We start from the raw sequence: 22,437 nt of genomic DNA, 5'->3' as shown, positions 1-22,437 counted from the left end.
TAGTAAAAGCGGGAGTGTCCCATCAATTCCTGTTGAAAAAGAGCCTATTAGGTAATACTAGGATCCAAGAAACAACAACTGCAAAGGGCTATGGCTGATTCGTTCGAAAATACTTTTGTGTCTCTCCATTTCCATGTTGGCTCTACATTAATACCATTTTGAAAGGCTCCATTGTGATAAAGTGCTTCAGTCTCCAAATATCAGACCTTTTTTTGAGCAAAATTCGGGCTGTGCTTGGAGTTCTTCTGTGCCATAGCGTCGTGAATGGTTTTCGTCCATCGGGAGTAGAGATCGTCTGGGAGCATTTTCTTTCTTCCGATCTTTTTGATCTCCAGTTTATCTTCCACCGGATTGTAGCGAATGGTACAACTCCCACCCCAGTTTCTGGTCACCCGAAGGATGTGATTGATAAGTGCAATGAGTTTCTTGATATCATCTTGGTGGGTTTGTTCCCATTGTTTCACCGCGGCAGTGATATCTTCCACTTTCGGCGTCAAAAAGTTTCCACGCTGATGATAAGCACGGACAAGCTTGGGTGTCTGGGAAGCCCAGAGCTGAGGTGCAACTTCTGACAGTTCCAAAGGTCTGTGGAAGGATCGAGTTTTGATCTCTAGGGTCGATTCCCGTGGCACTACCCGGCCTTCCCTCTTGATAGCCAATTTAGACCGAACAGAGATTTCATCCGTGGTATCCGATGAGAGGCACAATGATTTCAAAACGTTTGCAAGATTGTCCCCTGTTGACTCATTATTCTTTACACCGGGCTTCAAATCACCAACACATCCGTCTGTCTCATGGCGTACGAGAAGATTGAGACCGCCCAGTCGGTACGAAATTATGCGGTGGTGTCCAGTGCTGTTTTTAACCTGAGTGATCGTGTAAGCTTTTTCGAATTCATGTCCAAAGCCCCGAAATTTGTCTGGCCCGATCACTTCATGGGTGGCGGTCTCATCACGGCAAAATATTGCAGTTCGAGCGGTTGTGTCTACCTGGATGGTAAATGAATCTAAACCATCTTTGGACAAAGTAGGATTGATAAATGACAGAAGTTTACGAATGTTGTTCCGGTCGGTCACAACATCGATTGAGTTTATGTCAAATGTGGGTTGCTCAATGTAAAGGGAGCGGAATAACGGCTCCAGAGGGCTATCAGGATGGCGAGCAGCATTCTGAGCAATATAAACAAGGCCGCTATCCTTTTTCACACGTCGGTTCCCTAGTGGAGGAGACCACTGAGCTGGACTACCTGGGACAGCGATAGTGGGTGTGGATGCTTCGATCCAGTTATAAGAAGCCAGGTGCTTCACATCAGTAATGATTGCTTCTGCTGGAACAGAGGATTCGAGATCGAGGCGGGAAATCTTCACGAACTCCTGGGAGACTGTTTTGGGATCTGGCATTTTATGGATATGGTAGCCTAAGAGTGGGGAGACCTGAATTTGTCGAGACTAGTCCACAAGATGAATTGAAAATAAGAACGTTGTGGTTGTGTAGTAAAAGAATTTACTGGTAGGCGACGAAGTAGAACACCAGCATTCGGAAAGAAAGACGGAAAGAAAGACGGGAAGAAGGAAGGAAAGAAATGAAAAATAAAACGAAGGAAGCTATCTTCGTGCTCCCAAGGGTAAGGGCCCTAGACCTCGCTAATATAAAGAAAAAAGAAGCAAAGTGAATAGTGTAAACAAAACAAAGAAAAATGTCACAGGCTGCGCCCGTGAATAAACGATGTGTTATTCAGAGGGATGATTGGAGTGGTTACCTATCCTGTATAACGTACTTTTGTACATAAGGGCTGTCCGATCGGACATCCGTTCTTTTTCCTTGTCGTAATCTCTTGAAGATAGTTAGCTAGCTACTAACAATGCGGGATTAGCCCTTAAACACGCACTTTTCGATTTTCCCGGCGCCAGCAACAAGGATCCTTCAACCTCAGCTCTCAGAACCTCACACTGAGCTGCTAGTTTCATCTCCTTCCACATCCTTCTTTGTTGTTCAATCCAATCTGAGGCGAGGCGGGGCTTACCTTGAGAGAATCCGGCCAGTTCCTTACCCCGCAACCCATTCTGCGATAGTCTGGCTCGCTGATCCTACCGATAATATGACCGGCTGTTGTTCTAGGTCACTTTCTCATCCGGAAGCATGGCCGAGGAATTTACCGGTCTTGTTAATTCAATCGAAGGATTGAGGCTTGCTGATAGGACTCTCTTAAGGTAGTCAAATGCCTCGTCATCTAACGACTGAGTTGCCTGGCTCAGACTCCAATCACCCAAACCCAAATCAGATAGCTCTCGTGGAGGCGATTCGGGCGCTAAAACAATCTGTCGAAGCCACGGCCACAAATGCACTCTTATTAAACTGGTTCCTTGTAAGACTTTGAAATTTCAGGAATTCTCTGCATTTTATACTCCGGCTTAGTTGTTGGACAAGATACTAAAAACTGATGATTATGAAAAGATTCCCTTTTAATACTCAATGTTGACGGTGTGATAATGTTAGATTATTATTATTATTCATACACGCATCTGTCAGCCCTATAGGCCGAGTGGCGGCAGGTCCTGCGGGGCAGCCGGGTAAGCCGCCGTAATGGTAGTCTCTATGTACATCGTCGCCTTTATACACATATCCTGATATCTCATTCCGCTTGTTGTATATCCCGTGCTGCTGGTTTTCGTGCTGCTGCTCCCATGGCCACGAAGATCCATGGGATTGTTGGATACTGTCTCGTTTCCTTCCCTACTTCTGCAAGCGTGTAACCTCGGCTGCGCTATGCTGCCGGTTGCCCCAAGTCTGTTATTGTGACTCGGTATGTGGTTGGTAGAGTTTGAAACTGGCCTAGGAGGCCTGTCTCAAGCATGAAGCGCACTGCCTTCGGCACCAAGTCCGGCCGAGTTAGGTAGGCCCGGTAATCCAGCTCCCGCCTTGATCCTTGTGTAAGATGACGCATCCGAGGTCCTGCCTGGTTTGTACAGTGGAGGAGAACATGGCGTATATCTTGACGACCACGTCCACAAGAGCATTCAGTTGATTCCATAGCCTTAAAGGTGCCAAGATAACTAGCAAGCGCAATCTTCCCGGTTTGCATTTGAATGAGGACTGATGTGGCGGCTCTCCATAGGCCTTGGTATAGTTGCATTGGTGCTTTTGAAGGCTCTTTCCATAGACGACGGAGGGAACTCCCATGGGTGGAAGTAGCCCATTCAGTCTTCCATGCATTTGCTGCTTCCATGCGGAGGGCTCTTCGAATGCTAGCTTTGAGAGTGAGCTCCTCCACACCAATGGGTACTGGAGAATTAGCAGCTTCTTTTGCAAGAGCGTCAGCACACTCATTGCCGCAGATGCCTTCATGACCAGGGAGCCAATACAGCTGTATATCCCAGCCGCATTCCTGTAACCGAGATGCAGTGCGTGTAATCTCGCTCAGGATATATTGGCCAGAAGACCTTCCTGGAGCTGAACATGCCTGAATTGCCGCCTGATTGTCTGTAAAGATGATTGCTGTATAGGCCCGATGGGAACGTTGTGATGTCAGTCTGAACATGTTGCCTATTTGGGTGAGAGCCATCTCTATGCCTCGCAATTCCGCTGCATATACAGTATGAGTAGCTGGGAAGCCAATGTGAGCTGCCTGGCGCCCTAGAGGTGAAACCACTGCTGCCCCAACTCCCTGTTCTGTCAAGCTGCCATCTGTGTATGCAATGATGTCAGCGCCGCTATGTACAGCGGCTTGGTGAGCTGTTAAGGCATCTTCCCGAGTTTCTGCTATGTGGGATTCCAGACCTGACCACCATGGAGGGGTCACATGTGGGTGTATAACCTCCAGTCTGTTCTGAGGGATTGCAATTCGCCGTCCCCACCGTTCTAGCGGTGATGTCAGAGGGTCGTGTTCTGGGGTGGTGGCCCATTGCATGTGTCGCCGTCGTTCCCATGCATTCTTTGGTGCTGGTCGTTGGCCAGAGTGGCGTATCTCAATGAGGGTGGCCATAAGGGGAGAGGTGGCTATCCGGAGATATGATTCTTTAGCCGCGCGTTCCAGTGCAATCATTGGAGGAAGTATGTTGAGACATATCTCTAAAGCAGCTCGAGAGGTTGTTCTGAATGCACCAGCAATCCTATAGAGGGCCTTGTGCTGGATAGATTCCAAGGCTTTCCTAGCAGCATTTTCTGCCGCCTTGAAGCCCCATCCAGCCCGTATGAACCATGTGGAACTGGCAAATGTGATCTGCGGCCACAACACTGCTGTGTACATTTGGCGGAGATGGGATAGGGTGATTCCCCAGGTTGAACCTGCTATGGAGCAGAGCGCTGCTATCATTTCAGTTGCTTTAACTTGGGCGTGTTCAATTTGCTTCATGCCAGTGAGATGCTGGTCTAACTGGACACCAAGGTAGCGAAGGGTAGGCACTGGCTTAACCTCTACCCCTTGCACTTTGACTGAAGCATTGGTTGAGCTCAAGGGTCTAGGAACACCTCGGACCTTCCGCCATAGATGTATCAGGCCATATTTTGCTGGGGCGAACTTGGAGGCATGTTGAGTTTCCCATTGTTCTGCTATCTTGTGTATTTGCTCAAGACGTCGGCAGTTAGCTGCAGCAGCTCGGCTCCAGACAAGTATGCATATATCATCAATGTAGCCAGTCACCATGACATTTCCAGGGTAAGCCTCATGTATTCGGTTGATTAGGTCTGCATTGTAGAACAGGTAAAGAATTGGAGAGAGAGGTGAGCCTTGGGGTATGCCTGTGTTTGTGGTAAACTGGCCTGTTGCACCCTCCATCAGTACAATATCTGTGATGCGGTGGTGTAGGAAGCTTGCTATCCAGTTGACAGCATTTATTGGGACCCTTCGTTTCCGGAGGTTATGGATCAAGCGTTCATGTGCAGCATTGTCAAATGCACCACTAACATCCAAGGTGAGCAGTGTGGCTACCAATGCACCAGTACGCCATGATGCATGGACTCGTTCCAGCAGGAGGTGAATAGCATGTTCACATGATCTCCCTCTGCGGCCACCAACATGGGTCTGTGGTAGGAGACTGTATGCTTCAATCATAAAGCTTATGCGGGTTGCAATAACTGCCTCTAATGCTTTTCCAATTGTATTAAGCAGGGCTATTGGTCTGTATGCCTTTGGATCTGCATAGTCCGGTTTGCCAGGTTTTCGCAGTACCACTGTAGTTGACTTTCGGAAGTGCTCTGGGCAGTATCCCAACTGCAGGCATGCATTGAACAGGTTGGTGAGGTGACTTAGGAAGGCTGGAATGGCTATGGCGCGATGTAATGTCAGGTTCGGTATTCCATCAGGACCGGGGGCCTTGTTTGGTGCAGCCCGCTGGACTGCCTGACAGACCTCTTTCTCTGTGATGGTAGGCATCTGTAGTGGTTCAGGGTATTCATAGCCAGGGATGTCTGAGAGATCTGCCTCAGGAATTGGGGGAAATAGAGCCTCCTGCAGCGCCTGTGCTTTCCTTTCTGGAGTGTCATATGTTTGGTTCCCTGCATGAAGAGTTGGTGTGTAGGTTGGTTGGACATCTCCACGGCGGCGTGCCCATCGGGCTAGTTTCCAGAAGCCTTCTATTGACTCAGTTGCCTCCTCCACACGGCTCCGGTGGTTGTTCCGGCTCAGTTCAGTGGTTTCTCGGCCCAGTCTGTGCCTGGCCTGATGGAATGCCTTGATATCTTCCTCCTGGCCAGAGGTAGCCCAGCGCCGTGTGCGGTTAACATTGTTGCGTAGTCTCTTCAGTTCCAGAGGGTATCCTGGGCGGGAGTAGGGTTGATAATGTTAGATGATAGAATTTCTAGTATTTAATTAGTGTTGACATCAGAGAACATCAGACCCATCTTTTGGACTATATGAGATAATGAACCGGCTGTTGCTGTTCTTATGTTGCCTATAGATCGTGTTGAATTCTGAACTTCTTTGCCGCTAGAAATTGCGCCCTTTCACAATGGATCATAAAAGACCCACATAAGCGTCTACAACTGATACAGATTAATTTGCCGATTCAAAAAGCTACCAGCTGCAATACCAAAAGGTGTCGCAAGAATGTTCAAAGTTAACGGATTCCCAGTATCCATATATTGGAGGTCCGTACTCTGTACCAAGATTCAGAGAAATAACCGAAACAACACCTGATGACAATGCATCAGAAAATTCTTACTTTGGTCGTCAGTGCTTTACCAGATATTATAAGGCTAGGTGCCCTTACGACGGTGAATATCCCCCAGGTTCACAACTAAACTATTTGGCTAATATCAAGGCACGAGAAAAGACAGATATCAAATGTCTGTTAAGTGAAAATAATAACGTACTCCACATGCGAATGTAACACACGGGCGAATGTAACACGAAATCGCTCCGCCGCGATGTTAACTCCAACATCTCCACCAATGCACTAAAATTCCATTAAAATTATTCAGAATCATCTTCCTCAGACGTCTCTACTACTATCTGACAGGAACGCGCATTGTGTCCGGCCTTTCCGCAATTGCCACAGCGCCGCGCGCGTGTCTCAGTCCGCGGTCGCCGACCAGCCCTAATGCGTGTTTCCTCCTTTAGTTGCACCTCAACCTCCATTTGATCCCCTAATTCCTGAGCTTCCAGTATTGAAAGCGACCCTCCTTTCCTTAGACGTGTTTTTTTAGCCCTCCGGCGTTTGCTAAGGGCCTCGTTTGCCGCCCGAAGATCATGAATCTCTGCTTCCATCAAATCCATCTTATGCATTATCTTCCTCGTGCCTTTTGTAAGGACATCAGCAGTGTTCAAGATTGCCAGGCTGTTTTGCTTTTGCCTTTCCATGTTGTTCAGAGCTTATGACAACCATTGTAGTCGAGATCACTCCCATCTGAAACCCAGTTTCATCAAAGTTATAGATATCTGCTTCCTGGATGCCATACTTCGCAATTGTGTTTTGAACAAGTGTAAACCAACGACAAATAACTTCTGGGTCTTCGCATAGAGCCCTCTGATAGTCATATTTCCGATTGAAACGAGTTGTGAGCTCTGGGTGCCGTTTGACAAAGGTGCTAGCCCAGTTTACCCCAACGCGTCCCGCGTCGCGCGTTGTGAGTAGTCGGTAGTCGGTTGGCCATATCTTCCACACCAGACAACCGAGGAGGAAACCCTTTGGAATCTAGATCAAGTATGTGTTCGACAATCGTTGATTCCTCTAGATCAGTGAGCTTCCGTGAATTGGCTGATATATTGCATCGTGATTGCATGCCACGCCGGCGGCGACTAAGCTTCACATGATCCACGTGATAGATCCTGCCAGCGGCTCGAGCGCTTAGATTTTTATCATTTTGCATAGCTTGAAGGGCCAATATTACTTGGCTTTCATCATGTTTCTGAGGCATCGTTGGGTGTGGTGAAATTTGTAGTAGAAATCGGAAGTCGCGTCGGAGCGATTTCGTGTTACATTCGCCCGTGTGTTACATTCGCATGTGGAGTACGTTATCCGAAAATCTGAAATTCTCCATCCCATCAACTATCTTGAAAAGAATTCTTTTCTCTATGACTATAAGAGTGGTTGCTCAAATGTTGCTACTTGGAAAGGGGCAGGGATATACCTTTGCCATGATGTGAGTTTCTTACCAAGTCTTTTATTCTTTGGTCCTACAACGTCTGACTGCCCCTAGAAACCAAGTCCTCTTACTATCGACTCACTGGAAATAGGAAGACTTGCCCATGAAGGAAACCATGGATGTTGGATGTCACATCTCCAAGCCGAGGTTTTAACCGCCCAGAATATCACCATATTGTTGTCAAGGCCGAGGTAAGAGAGCAAGGTGACTTTTCCTTTGTACATAGTATTTGCATTGAAGTATGAATAAATGAAAAGACGTGTTAGGATATCAGGACTTTGGGGCCCCAATCTGAGGTCCCCTATCGAGGTCCCCTATCGGGAGATATATGTGATAGATCAGATACCCCGCAGCGGGGTCGCCTGGAGGGAAAGGAGTCAAACGGCGCATATTGTATCTAACTCCGTTCGACAAGATTCAGTCTTGTAACAACCTCACAACACTGTTCTCCCTATTCCAACATCGTTACCCTTACCTGGTTGACAGGCTGATCTACACTGCCCCGTAGATCATAACAAGACGTGACATCCTTGTCCAGGCAGCACGTCTCATGGCTGTCCTGCTGAGTGGGATGATTGGAGACATTCGGCTGTTGGTGTCTGTAACCAGTCAAAACGCACCACAGCATAAAATGGTCCGTTTGTGCTGATCGTTCTATGTAAATCACGCAGTCTCCCATAGTGGCTGCGGCGGAGGGTCTCCACACACACAGCGCCTAGGGTGGGGCGGTGATCCGCCGCACCACTATGCTGGGAACACGCCGGAACCCCTGGAAGGTGGAGACACTGGCGTTGACCAGTTCATGTAAGGATGGGTGATGGCCCGACCCACAGGGATAAGGAGATAAGCCAATCCCTACTAATTGCAGGCGAAGCAGAAACACTGACAACGTAAAGGATCGGAGGTGAACATACTTAGAGCCGTGCCGCAGTGGATTTAGCGCCAAAGCATAAGAAATTATCCTATATCCATTCATGCTGTTTCCGTGATGTCGGAAGTGTATCAGGCTAATCCTTGCCTGGACTGGTCGACATCTAGTTATATCTAAAGTAGATTTGGCATCAGTGTCTCCATCTTCCGGGTGGTTTCGAACGGACCACGTTGGCCACATATTTGTGATTCGGACTCGGATTCGGATTTACTAATACCCGTCTCAGCCAACCTTATCCATGGCTATGCGGGGAACTGCCCCTCCGGCTGTGGGCCGCCGGGGCAGTTTTTGATACCTATTTACGTCTATGGCGCGTGCTTTTCTTGAGGGCTCGGCTCCTCTCGGTTTCATGAGAATCCGGGGCTCCCCGGGCCCTCTTTGGTTGCTATGTACCCAATGACCTCAATGCTCCGCCTAACTTACTTCCTTCTCGTTTACGGCCCCGAACTGCCCAAGGAGCCTGGTTCGCAACATGAATTTGGCTGCACGGATTGCCAGCTTGGGCGTGTTCAGGATCGTCTTTAGATTCCTGCCTCCTTCCAGTCCTCCACCTTGTCTTTCCAGGAATTGTTCTCGAAGAGGCACGCCAGGAGTACGTGCCGCACTGTCTGGGTGGCCTGGTATGTCCGGCGCCCCGCGTTGATAGAGGAGTCAGCTCAGGAACCAGCCATTTCAAGCATCGATCTTTTATCGAATTCATAGAGGCTAGTGTCAAACGTGACGGGCCTGTACTTGGGCTATGTAAAACTCATGCGCAATCATAATGATGCAAAAGTTGAGCTCTGCTGATATGCCACGTTTGAAATTCCTTTGGGCGGATACTCTCTCTGTGCCTCCATGATGGCTTATAAATGCCAGGAGGCCCATATGAGTTGATTGACGTGTGGAAAGGACGTGTTTTCCTTGCATCTTGATTTTGGTGTTCTAAGTGGCTCTTCGCTGTGCTTTTTTGACTGAGCTAACCCGGCTAGGATGATATTGTTTGGCTGTTTTCGGAGTACCCCGACATCATCTTCCGCGGATCTGAAGTCGTTCAGCATATGCAATAATGATGGGAGATTGTGAGGTGCCTTTCCTATGTCGGGGTTTTTGGTCCTCCGAGCAGGTAATCCCTTTTGCTGGGTGGCAGGCAACGGCATCAGGCTCTATATTCCATCCACATGGTAGGACCCATACATACGTTAGAGAATTCTTCACTCGCAAAGGCAAATAAGAAAAAAAAAGAAAAATGGAAGAAAATCTGTCTGCTCATTCATTACTCCTGCAAGTGCCGTCATGCTCCATTCTCCATTCTTTGTGCCCTAATAATACACTAGTAGTAGTAATATTTTCCCTGCCAGTTCTTTCTACATGCGCCGTATTGGATCCAATCCTGTACAGACTTGTTCATAACCGCCACCAACAAGTCATACGAGAACTGAGGAGCGAATTTCAAAAGGCTATCTTCAAATGCCGCAGGAGCATCTTCTTCACTCCTCAGTGAAGTTAGATTGTCCATCGTATATTGTATGGCCAAATCTCGAAGCCCTCGGTCCTCCGGGGGAGTGGAGTTGTAGATCTCCAAAACCGCTTGTGGGAATGAGACCGCGTCCAGCTGTTGACCCAGTTCCCGCTCAACATTTTGCTGGGAAAGAATTTTCAGACCTCTTATGAACATACGGTCTGCAAGCGAATACATCAAAACATGAAAACAAAGAGGATCAAAAGCAGGTGCTGGTTCCGTGCGCAGCTTAGATGATTCCAAAAATTCATCTGCATTGCCTGAGGACGCCTTTCTTTTGGGCTGGAAAGATGTATTCTCTTTGTATCCCGGAATCTAGAACTCAGAAGGCTCAGTAATCATACATCTATTAAGCACACTTCTATCAGTTGCTGCAAGAAGTAGACGAACCTGATAATCCAAGGTGTAAAAATATTCAATCATCTGCTTTACTAATGCTGGCTCTTCATCTAGCCTAACTGTATGCGTGGAAGCCTCCTGTCATTAGGTTATCAGATTAGATACTTTTGAATAATTGAGTCACCGAAATTACTGACAGCGAACTTCCCATCACAAGCTCTGGCAAAGAAGTCTGACCGTGTACAGACTATGCACCGATGAACAGCGAAGGATTCATCACCGCACAGAATGGTCAAATCACTGTACCTCGAGTCGAACCGCATGCTAAAGCCCTGTCAGAAGCTAGATATAGTTTGTTATTATCAATAGCAGAATACCTTGCTAAAGCGTCCAGAAGCTCTTTGCCTGGAATACTGTCCTGGGTCTCATTGTGTGCTGATCCATTTGCAACTTCTTTGGACATGACGCAAATCAAGGTATTGATGTATATTTGTAGAAGACCTTCAGCTGTTGAGACCTCCTGAATTTGTCGAAACCGGTCGTGAGCTGGAAATAGGACGTTGTGGTTGTGATAGACCTCATGCAATAAAAGGATCTATTGGTGGGCGACGGACTCGATAGAACACCAGCATGTAGGAAAAATGAAGAAGCCAACACAGGAAGGAAATGAAAAATGAAAAAAAAAGGAAAAAAGGGAACTATCTTCGTGCTCCCTAGGGTCCATGCCCTGGGCCTCGCTAATGTAAAGACAAAGGAAGCAAAGAAAGCAAAAAGCGTAAATGGAACAAAGAAAAGCGCACTGTCAACATCCCTGACTGTGCCATTACCCTTCTTCCATAAAGAAAGTGTGACGGCTTATAATCGCCTTACTGGGTAGTAATTATGTATCAAGTTCCATACCTGACGAAACTTACAGCGACCCTCATTAAATGTAGCTCAGTGATCCATCCACACTCATGTCTTGGACGCGGGCCTAGAGAATTATCATCATGCGTTTGTTGGTCTAGCCAATTTTGAGAATCATCGTATTACTGGAGTATGATTATTTCAGGGGAAATGTCGCGGCCGACCGGCCCGACATACTAACATTACAAAAACAGCATGAATGGACATAGGATAATGTCATACTTTGGCGCTAAAATTCGCTTCAGCACAGTTTTAGCTATCTACATGCTTACACTGCCACGCCCACAATCCTTTGTTGTCGGTGTTTCTGCCTTGTTTGCAATTAGTTGGGATTGGCTTAACTGCTCCCTGTGGGTCGGGCCGTCACCCATCCTTGTCTGAACTGGTCAACGCCATGCTATATCCGGAAAGGAATTGAGCGTCCAGACTCCCAGTGTCTCCACCTTTCAGGGGCTTCGATGTGTTCCCAGAATAGTGGTTCAACGAGTCACTGCCCTGCCCTAAACGCTGGGTGTGATTCCATGCCCACAGTCACACAAGGTTCATATAGAATGCTACTCCAATAATCAACACAAGGTGCAGCATTGTTTGCTTTGGTGCGTACTGTTTTTATTGGCTACAAACCAAGAGACGGACATGAAGTCTTTGATGCAGAGCTTCTTGAAGTTGTTTGAGCACTCCAGTTAGCAGAGAAAGTGGGAGATCAAAGACCAGTCACCATCTTGCTAAACTCTCAAGCGGCCATTGCAAGGCTGCGACACACCCAGCCAGGGCCAGGCCAAGCATTAGTGATCCAAGCACATGCCATAGCCAAGAGACTACATGTCCGAGATCACCAACCCACCATCCAATGGGTTCTGGGACATGCGGGGGTAGAAGGAACTGAAAAAGCAGACCAGGTGGCAAAACAAGCAGCTGGCAAGCCTCCAGGAACGGGTCCAAAAGAGATCTCCCTGGCTTTTGCTTGTAGAGCCCGAACGGAAGCCATTACAAAACAAAGGCAAAGATGGCTCACTAAGGTGCTTGGACAGCGATCCCAACAAGGTCAACGAACAGGCCACAGAACAACTGGCGGCTTGACCCTGCAGCGGCAATGGCCCCCAAGCACTAGCACGCCGCTATTTTCAACTGAAGTCAGGACATGCAGCCATAGGAGCACACCTACATCGGATCCGGGTCCAGGAGGATGCAACCTGTGAAGGATGCGGTATATCAAGGGAGACAATACACCATCTTCTCCTTGAATGTCGGGAATGGCGACACCAACGAAACAGGCTCTACAAGGACCTGGAGACAGACGGAGTTATGAGACCCACTACTGCAGAAGAATATCCACAAGGACGACTTTTAGGTGAGCCTAGAGCTACCAGAGCGCTGCTGCGATTCCTAGCCAGCACCAGCATAGCTCTACCCCGGGCGCACCTACGGCAGACGGCGGAAAGGACCCAAAGAGATGACGAATGGGGACTGGAAGCATTGGAGGAAGCAGTTAGAACAGGAGAGGGGTAGCAGGGAGGGTAGCCCAAGGCTGAGAGTCAGCCTAGGCCACACCCATCTTGCTCCAAACACAAGGAGAGCACTGTGCTCAAAAGCCCTGCGCATACAGGCGGTTTGGGGCGAGGAAAAGGATCAGAAAGATTGTAGAAAGGGGGTATCGCCCCAGGGACTTATAGGGACAAGAGATTGTAGAATAGCTGCTGGCCTTGAGTTCATGATCGTGGGCTGTCATAGCTCTAGGGCTCAGTATAGACGATAAACTTGATTAAATTAATCATAAATAATAAATAGCCGCACCAATCTATTCGTCCCCTTCAGACTTCACAAAACTCGCTAAGGGCTATCCAGTGGTTACTAGAGCGTCTTTTTACATTTTACTACCTCGATTTTTTACCACCCACTATTAACCATCAAGATATGCTTATTGGACACCGTTTACTCACACGTGGATCTATGTGAAACCTCCGAAATCACTCACAGAAAGATGCCACGCATGGTCCCATCCACGAACACAGACAGATAAGTTTTTCTGTTTGTCTGTTGTGTTTTATCTGCCTGGATTGCCGTTATATGCTCTGTTGATGCGTGGGACGTCTTCAGTGGACAAGTGACTGAGATATATTGGAAAACTCCAGACTCATACAATCTTTCTATTCAAACAATCACAAGATGCTACATGATGGAGTACAGAGAACAATCTAGGTACATGTAGCAGGATGTAGATACAGGCAAATTAACTCAAAATTCATGCCAAGCTCCCGAATCCGAGGTAGATGCAAGCCTAGTCTTCACCGCATCGACTTCGTACTTGATAAATTTGAGAGTGTGCACAGCTTCACGACCCTTGACCTTCCACTCCTCGGGTGATATGCACAGGATATACTTCTTGAGACCGTGGAGGGACCACATATCTGTTAGAAGACTTAGTTTAGATTCAATGCCGCCAATCTGAGATGTGATTCTTTCCAACACCTCGATCTCAGACATTGTGAGGGGACGCTCAATAGCCTCTTTCCAGCTGTCTCGGATGGCCCTAATGGTCCTAGTGGCTTTGTCAATCTCTATGAGGATGTTGATACCCTGCGTAAATAAGAAAGCTCTGGTGTGTATCTTCAAGATATCAGAAAAGGTACGAGTTCCCCGTTCTCCATCCAAAACTGTAGTGCATATTTTCTGTATCGAGATCAGAGTCTGACCGTGGAGTGTTTCGCGAATACGACGCTGGTCGTGAATCCTGGTTAGTATAATCCTCCAACGTCTTTGGAGATACACCACAGTATCAGGGTTGAAACCCATGTGCTCGTTGTCTTCGGATTTGTTCATATTCTGGCACTTTTCATCGGACGCAGCTGCTGCTTTAGCAATTGCCTGGAACTTCTGGAGTATGTCGCTCAGCTTAGTCACACAAGCTCCCTTCTGAACGAAGCTGCTCAGGTAGAAGGGCTGAGTTGCCTTGTCGTCAAGCGTGATGACACAAATCTTGTCCTTTCCATTGTACAAGCGAAAAGAGCCCAAGAGATCTTCTTGCAGTTGTTTGAGGAAGCTAGCTCCTGAAGCAGAAGCGGATGGTAAAGTCTGCCAATCCATTAGTACCATTAAACCAACAGCCCTCGAATCAACTTACAGCTTGAACTTGTTTTATGACTTCAGATAATCCCCTCAGCGGAAGCGGCCAGTTACCAAGGTTCAGGATAACGGTAGCAAGGAAGTCATAACTCCGTTTTCTAATAAAGGCAGCCGGACGCGTACGGCCGAAAGAGACGCCGTACTGACTCATCGCTCGTTCCAGATTGCCAACAATCCTGCAGAATCCAGCGGTGAAGTGCAGGAGACAGCTTCCGTAAACAAAGAATGCTTGATCTGGCACCCCTCCAGACTTCGCATTTCGAGCATGCATTATCGCTGGAAGATGCAGTGCTGCCCATGACCACGGGATGGCCACTGCATTTCCGGGGTTGATCATGCTTAGCTATCATTGATTAGCCTTCAATTCCATCAATTCAGTGCTGCTAAAGTTACCAAATATGTAGCCGTAAAGTCGAACACAGACATCAATGCTTCATATGCATGAAGCGCGTTGATATCAATGTTTTCGATGCGTATCAGGAATTCTCCGATTTGCGAGGCCTTGTGTATGTTAGTATCTGTTTCCATATTAACAGGACAACTTGACTCACGAAAATATTAAAATTGTTCGATGCCATTGCATTGCGAATTCCCTCTGCATAGAGCACGGCATGGTAGGCAATTTCCAGGCCATTGTCCACCTCTTGATGCTGTATGGTATCCATGACCGTATAATTCAACGCTCGACTGAACCGTACATTAATCTGCGGGTCTGGATTTGGATGTAAGCTTTTACCCTCAATGCACGATCAGGGCTGCCTACCCAAAAAACGAGCCAAATGAACTTGCTCAAGCATCATCGTAAGGCTCTGACGAGTGGTCCATTCTTTTGCCAATCGATAAAACACAAGCTCTTCCAAGCAGAAAGCAGTTGCGGCAAGTTGCCTGTTGGTCCGGATGTGCAACTGCGCAAGGACTGTTGCTTCGGGTGATTGCTCGAAAGACGTAACGACTGTTAATTCTTCAATCAGGTTCTCTAACCAGCGCCGCCCTTGGTGCAATATTAGCTCAAAACGCTCGCCTGTATCTTAGTAGACTTACTGCGCCCCAAGAATCGCTTTTGGAAGTCATCGTCCATAATCTTTTGGAGGAAAAGTGGCGTGAGCTGACAAAATACCGAACATATTCTCAACAGCACCTTCCACAGGTTAGCCAGCGCCCTTTTTTGAAGCAATGCCGCTACTGACATTCAATCTCGAGGTACAATATTCGATATCTGGAACATGATGCGCATATTGACAGCCTTTCAGCTTATTTGGACAATTGCCTGAATGTAGGTATTAATCTATGCAAGGTGCTTTGTAAGGCCTCACGTCGCTTACCTCTGGTAATGAAGTAGATGCATCGTTTGTGCGTATCTAGCTTCCAGAGTCTGCTCAATGTATCGTCAAGAACAGCAACTATCTTCGGAAATTTCGGGATAATCCATTCCTTTGCACGTCGAATCAGATCCTCGAACAAGTACGACGTCGTTTGCTCAGAACTCTCAGCAGCCAAAGGCGACCAAGGGAGATAAATCGTCTTCCGACCCGAACCAGGCATGCAGAAGACTCCAAGCAGGAGTGAGAGACCCTCTCGCAATACAGTGTCCTCCGAATTTAGATTTTGCATAATATTCCCAGCTCGAATAACGATATCCAAAGGGATAAGTGAGACTTTCGAACGAGCAAACAGGTGTCCTTCAAAAGCAATCGCCTTCAGAACATCAACATAAATACTATCCAAGCAGATAAAGGTGCTCACTTACAAACAAACACAAGAAGTCTTTCACCGGGCCATCCGCCAGAGAGGAGATATTGTAAGGCTGCCCTTCGTCTTCAAAATGACCAAGAATTTGGAATACCGCTTTCCACTGGGATGCAAGCCTCGTCAAGTATGGTGATTTATGACATTTGAGCAGCAAATCCGGCTGCTTGATGCCCGTTTGGCTTAGGCCTCTGCGTGCAAAGACGGCTTCCGCCATTACATAGTGGAAGACTGCCTCGACGCTTTTCTCCTCGACGCTATAATCCAGATCGTATGACACCGCAACGTTTATGGCGGAGACAAGGTCACCTGTAAGAACACAAATGTTGAACAGGTCACTATATCTCTCCTTGCACTCATACAAAGCGCGGAGGTTGTCGAACAATTCAAATTCTCGAAAAAACTGTTCCTTGTCCATATCAGAGCCGAGCAAGTCGATTGTCTTGGCCCGCAGCTTTGGAGAGATACGTCCCTGCCTTAGAAGAATGTTGCAAAGTCTCGAGTATCTATGAATGGTGTTTTCAGAGATCTTTGCGCTGTTCCTGTAGCAACAGTCAGCAAACTGCACATACAAGACGCAATAAATCAAATGGCGTACCGATGAATATATTTTATGAGTTCATCGAAAACTTCACCACGCCGCAAAACCTCTACAGCTTCTTCACATTCCCAGATCATGTCATAGGATAGTGCGGCACTCACAAACAGACCCGCCTTCTCGTAGAAAAAGGCAGCTTTGAGGTGCTGGCCGTTATCCTTCCATAGCCCTAAGTCAACGTAAGCATCCGCTCATTAACTCAATATCCTGAAAGGTACATACTGGCAACCCTTTCGTATTTCTCGAGACTCTCTAGGCAGCTTGCAGCTTCTCGAATCATACATATCTCAATAAAAAGTTCAATGGCCTTTTCGTAATTATCGGAGTAGCCATCAAGGTCCCCTGCCGCGCGACATGTTCTTCCTTGCTGCTCATATAGATAAGCCTGGGACTCTGTGATTCCTTTCTTGTAGCTGGCTTTCTTGTAGCAGAAGAGAGCCTTTTCAAGTTAGCACTTCACTAGCAAGTCAGAATATGTAAAGCTCACGTCGGGAAAGTTCTTCTGACGCAGGAGGTGCGCGCCACGCTTGATCCATTTCTCAGGATCAACCGAGCCACCGGCTCTTAAAACTTTGACCTTTTCCGCAACCTGGAAATGCACCAGCTTAACGCTAGCAACTTGATTGCGATTCCTTACATCCGGATGCTTCTGCTTCACCACCTCAACAATCTGCTCACTTCCGTTGGCGCGAAGTGCCTGAAGGACCGGGTCTACGCTATTTTCATTGCTTTCGACAAACCACAGTTGATTCCGAGCTCTGGTGATTGCAACGTAGAGGTGTTTCAATTCGGAGCATAGACCCTGTCAGTTAGTTAGCAACTGGGCCCTTCTAACGCCAAAAGAAGAGAACTGACGGTATGTCGTTGAGAATCAAATTGGCTTTTCACTCCTCGAGCCAAATAATGAAGACAACGATAGCTGCTTCCAAGGTCGTTTCCACTAAAAAAGTCATAAACAAGGACATCATCAAACTCCATACCTTTACCCTCCAAAATTGTGAGAACAAGCGCAATTTCGCCAATATGCTTCTGCAGTCGCTCTTTTGCGGCATCATCGCGGACAAGAATGACTTGCTCAGCACCAAAGTCTGCAACCTTATCATTGAGCTTCACGAGTCCGATCATCTTGGCAGAGAGGATCCCAGAGTCAAAGCCGGCTGTTGAAAAATAGTGTAAGCTATATTGTTTTTTTATGTCAATTTTGCGTGGAAATTACCAAAAATCATTGGTCGTGGACCCCCGACTTGACCTATTTCTGGCTCCAGTTTGTCAATTGCGTCGGGAAACCCTAAAGAAAGTCAGTATTGTCAGTATCGTAGTATATTGTGCAGGCACTGACCGCTCCACAGCATTTGCATCGTGAACGAAGCAAGACTCAATATTCCTTGATGAGAGCGATAGTTCTTCGCTAGCGAGAATTGTGTTGGCTTCGCCAATTCCGGTTGGCCAGTTTCAACGGCAACAGAGTCATAGTACTCGAAGAAAACGGCCTTGATTTCGGGGAAACGAAAGAATGAATCCTTTGATATACACTGTGCGGTATCACCAGCTAACAAAGTCAGCAAAATAACCATCTGAATCATTTTAGCTCGTTGCTCACCAAGATGAACGCCACGGGCATCACAAACGCAGCTCAGCAGCAGAACGATATCTAGGCACCGCAAATCTTGGACCTCTGATTGTAGTTAGCATGTGATGATAATTTCAAAATTCAAAGAGATACTGCCATCAACATAGATCTCTTCGAAACCCTGACGCATCAATTGACCCACACCAGGATCATTTCTGATAGACCGCAACAGCCCAAGTACCCGGTCTAGCTCATCCACTTCATTCCTCTGCTTTTTCAGCTTCTCATAGCGCTCGAATGCTGCATACATCCGCTCACGGTCAGCCTCACCAGAGAATGTTGGAGAGGTCTTGTAGCTTCTCAAGAGATATTGATCACGAGTTAGCCATTCCAGCGACATGGCAGTTGAGCTCGAGCCTTTGATGACACCCATTATTTCTGAGAACAAAAGCTCTGGTGAACACTGTGATGGTATGATGCCGGCCAGACAAGTCCAATACTCAATTTTGAAAACATTAAAGTCCACCATTCTCGATCCTTTGGCAACGATATCTAAGCTTGAACTCTCGCCACGAAGAAAATTCTTGCGGTCGACCCTCCTGTACGTACACAGTTAGCATTATATCTCACATCAATTGTAGATTGAAGAACTCTACTGGATGGTATTGTCAAGAAGTCGCAGCAACTGATCGTATGTGCAGACAAATGGAAAGCTCTTATCCTCCAGAGAAAATAGTGACAACGGTTTGCCAGCTTCTTCTTCACTAAGAAGACCGTCATTATTGCCACTCGTATCCATGAGAGGCTTGCCGTGATCTTGAGTACGAATCAAGCTCCTTGCGTAGGTTTGTAGTTTCGAAGCCAGATAGGGCGAACGCGTCAGAAGAAGCTGCTTTCTTTATTAGATATGATAGATTTCGTTTTGAGGAATTTCACTAACCTGTCGAATAGGAGGTCCTTCCGACATGGACTGTGCCCTATATTTGGCAAGAATTTTGAATAAGAGACAAGTAGTCTTCCCAGTCCCGCTTCGTCCTAGAATCAAACTAGAGGTATTGAAATGACTGACAATCTCAATTTTCTCCGGAGATAAATCAAAAGGAACCTCTTCGGTGCCAGTAGCATGGACTATTTTTTTCAGAAATAGTTCAGTGAGGCTGTAAAATTTGTCTGCGTTCAGCGATTAGAGATGTACTTTGATGGCTGTTAAACATGAAAATAGTATACTTACTTGACATCTCGATCAGCTGTTTGCTTGCTGCCTTTGGAGCAGGAGCGGGCTCTGGTCGGAAATAGTTCCTGTTATTTTTTATGTTGTCAAATTTTGCTGGCAAAAACCTCCCATCCGACTGCTGAATTGGACGCTGGCAGCACATCTGGACATCATCGGTAGTATAGGCCTGCTGAAGGGAGATGATCTGGTAAATAGTGTTTGGTATCTATTTTCCATGTCAGTGTTCTTCTAAACATGAGCGGACTGATTTCGGACGAACCTCATCTTCGGAATCGACGATATGCCAGACTGTAGAGGTCAGATATATAGAGAGAAACCGAGGCAGTGGTCACTAACTTTTCACGACTTGCTGCCTCTCCCAGGGCTGTTCCTCATAGAAGCCAACGTCTATCTGCCACAATATGGACAACTCCCGTGTGACAATGGCCCGAAGAATGGGGATTCGCATTTCGTGTCTCTGCTTCTTGGTGCCAACACGGTTCGATATGTCCTTTCCTTTCCACTGACCGCTAGAAAGCTCCCTGAGCTTACGCTCTACCCTATCAAAGGATCCTATATTGTGTAAGGAAATCAAACACTCAATTTGAATTGGGTATACTCGTACCTGTGCGTGCCAGCTTCCTAGAGCTCTTGAATGCCCGGTCCGTCAGCAGAACTTTCCAAAGTCCAATGCGCTTCCCAAATAAGTCAGACTTGACGCTGCTGCCTTTTGTGTTCTCGGAGACCTTGAAATCGTATACAGACAGTGATGACTTCCCAGTCACCGTTTCCCAGCAGAGCCGGCAAGGGTAGGTATCGATGACAGTGCGTAAGATCGACATAGCCTTTTCGCTTTCGAGTTCCTGCTGAATAATTTGAAGGGCTCGGAGTGACTCAGGCTTGTTGATTCCTAGCAACGATAGCTGCATCAAGGTGGGCTCGGGGACACTGAGCTCTCTCTGCTTTGCCTGGCGTGCTCGATGCGTCTTCTTATCTTCTCGGTCAAGCATTCTCATCCCAGCAAGAAGAGGAATATCTCGGGACTTCTGATGCTGTTTTATTTCCTCGTTTTCAATGGAATGAGCCAGAGTGGTTAAAGACTCCATCAGGGCCTTGACCGTATGCCACTCATGGCAAGCTGCCTGGATACCATGGTCACTGGTGCAATTATCACACATTCCCACCAGCTTATCTGTGAATCTCTTGACCAGTTTCTTGTCCAGTTGGGTATTCTTCGATGAGAACCATGCCTTCAGCACCGCAATATAAAGCTCGTGCGAAAGTAGTCGATCAAGCAGACCATCAACGTCGAGTAGTATCTTCGCAACCTCTCTGATACATGACGATGATGATTTTGTAACGGACGGGAGAGCAGCTCCAATCAAAGGAAAGGCTTGGTCAACTGTAATCAGCGGCTCGTCATCCTGGATGAGTGGAAGAACCAGGCCCCGAACAAGTCTTTCTGAGACGTCCTGGCTCAAGTTTTGCTGTTGAAACCCTTCAAATAACTTTTGGAGACGCGACAGAACACGGTCAGCATGCATCAAGATAGAGTCGCGATTGGACTCGTCTTGGAATATGTCCAGATTCCAGCTGGAGATGCTCGACACTGCAATGGTATACTCTAGGTGGCTTGGTGGCTTCGTTCGTAAAAGCAGCGAGGATAGCATTGGTTTCTGGGATGCCATGTTGGACCTGCGTCTAGTGTCAGCAGCTTGAGTATATCTATTTGTTGAATCTTGACGCTCACTTCCGTGAATGCGAACTCTAGAAACCAGATAGGCAAGCGAACGTGAGTCTGGGGATGGGACTCGAGCTAAGATGGTTGAATGGTTGAGAAATTTGAAATGAACAGGAAGGCGATGGAGAGAGGAGAAAAAAAAATTGAGGGAGAGACGCACTGTGGTCCTATGCATGGTAAAAGGACCAAACCACAAAGAGAGAAGTAAATACACCAGACATAATTTTGTTTGTTCGAGCACCTAATTGCAGGGAATGCAGCGCTCCTTTGTTTGCATCCTGTGTCACGGAGCATGAGCACTTGACTGCTGTATAGAATGTTTGATTGCTTTGGCCTGTTTGGCTAGGACACTCACTGAGCCTCACTTAAACCTCTCTCACACACATACACACACGTTAGATAGCTCATCGTTGATGAAACCTGCCTCTTTTCTTTTTCTCTCCATGTTAAAATTTCGTCAGATAGTCTACCAATATATTTCTATTGCACGAGATTGTCACATGCCATGCGTCGGCAGCGCTGGGCTTCAGACTTTGTAAAGCGACAACCGCAACTGAATATGCGCTTTTTCCGAAAACACGACTGTAAGAGAGCTCTATGCGACGATCCAAAGCTAAATTGTGGATGGTTTGCGCTTGTACAAAATACTATTGCAAAGTATGGCGTGGCGGAATCGGATATCTACAACTTCGGTGAGACAGGGTTGATGATGGGCATTATCTCTACAGGCATGGTAGTCACCAATGTGGACCGATGTTCCAGTGCAAACTTATCACAGCCTGGAGGCCATGAATGGGTCACAGTGATCCAGGGGGTGAATTCACAAGGATGAATGACCCCACCATTCATCATTGTTGCGGGTAAGTATCACCTCTCGACCTGGTATGATAAGAGCTCATTATCAAAAGATTGGGTAATCGGTACGTCTGAAAATGGCTGGACGACGAGTTAGAGAGGCCTAGAATGGATTCAGCATTTCGACAAATATATGTATACAGTCATGGGTCTTGAAATATCTTTCGAAATCATCCCTGTAAGCAGGCTTGCATGTCTTGACATTCCAGGCCATAACACTTTCATTATCAAAACGTGGTATCACCATTGGGATATCTGGGGGAAAAGCCAAGGAGTTAACTGCATACCAATATGGGCCGTTGAGTGTTCGTTGTTCTGATTTCTTCTCTTCCC

The 22,437-nt window shown here is 47.0% G+C and overlaps 4 protein-coding genes across 4 annotated transcripts; all 4 read right to left on the bottom strand.

The window, feature by feature from the left end:
* Window positions 1-200: 200 nt before the first annotated feature.
* Window positions 201-1,400, bottom strand: ACHE_70718S (uncharacterized protein; the record flags this gene model as incomplete). The annotated part of the gene is made up of 1 exon (XM_043283082.1): window positions 201-1,400. One exon carries the CDS (start codon window positions 1,398-1,400, stop codon window positions 201-203), a length of 1,200 nt encoding a protein of 399 aa, XP_043140397.1.
* Window positions 1,401-9,824: 8,424 nt separating this feature from the next.
* ACHE_70717S (BTB/POZ domain-containing protein) lies at window positions 9,825-10,815 on the bottom strand (the record flags this gene model as incomplete). The annotated part of the gene is made up of 4 exons (XM_043283081.1): window positions 9,825-10,328; window positions 10,404-10,490; window positions 10,550-10,676; window positions 10,730-10,815. The coding sequence occupies 4 exons, from the start codon at window positions 10,813-10,815 to the stop codon at window positions 9,825-9,827; spliced, it is 804 nt and encodes a 267-aa protein (XP_043140396.1).
* Window positions 10,816-13,493: 2,678 nt separating this feature from the next.
* ACHE_70716S (uncharacterized protein) lies at window positions 13,494-15,459 on the bottom strand (the record flags this gene model as incomplete). The annotated part of the gene is made up of 6 exons (XM_043283080.1): window positions 13,494-14,330; window positions 14,380-14,724; window positions 14,775-14,882; window positions 14,933-15,093; window positions 15,145-15,372; window positions 15,423-15,459. 6 exons carry the CDS (start codon window positions 15,457-15,459, stop codon window positions 13,494-13,496), a joined length of 1,716 nt encoding a protein of 571 aa, XP_043140395.1.
* Window positions 15,460-16,098: 639 nt separating this feature from the next.
* Window positions 16,099-21,196, bottom strand: ACHE_70715S (uncharacterized protein; the record flags this gene model as incomplete). The annotated part of the gene is made up of 15 exons (XM_043283079.1): window positions 16,099-16,669; window positions 16,726-16,894; window positions 16,948-17,164; window positions 17,213-17,527; window positions 17,581-17,882; window positions 17,942-18,013; window positions 18,065-18,274; window positions 18,326-18,400; window positions 18,449-18,894; window positions 18,952-19,184; window positions 19,236-19,423; window positions 19,527-19,734; window positions 19,789-19,817; window positions 19,866-20,081; window positions 20,134-21,196. 15 exons carry the CDS (start codon window positions 21,194-21,196, stop codon window positions 16,099-16,101), a joined length of 4,314 nt encoding a protein of 1,437 aa, XP_043140394.1.
* Between the last annotated feature and the right edge of the window lie 1,241 nt (window positions 21,197-22,437).

The sequence above is a fragment of the Aspergillus chevalieri genome, chromosome 7, assembly GCF_016861735.1.
Source record: "Aspergillus chevalieri M1 DNA, chromosome 7, nearly complete sequence".
NCBI lineage: Eukaryota > Fungi > Ascomycota > Eurotiomycetes > Eurotiales > Aspergillaceae > Aspergillus > Aspergillus chevalieri.
Note: the sequence above shows the minus strand (reverse complement) of the source record. Positions and strands in the feature narration are given on the sequence as shown.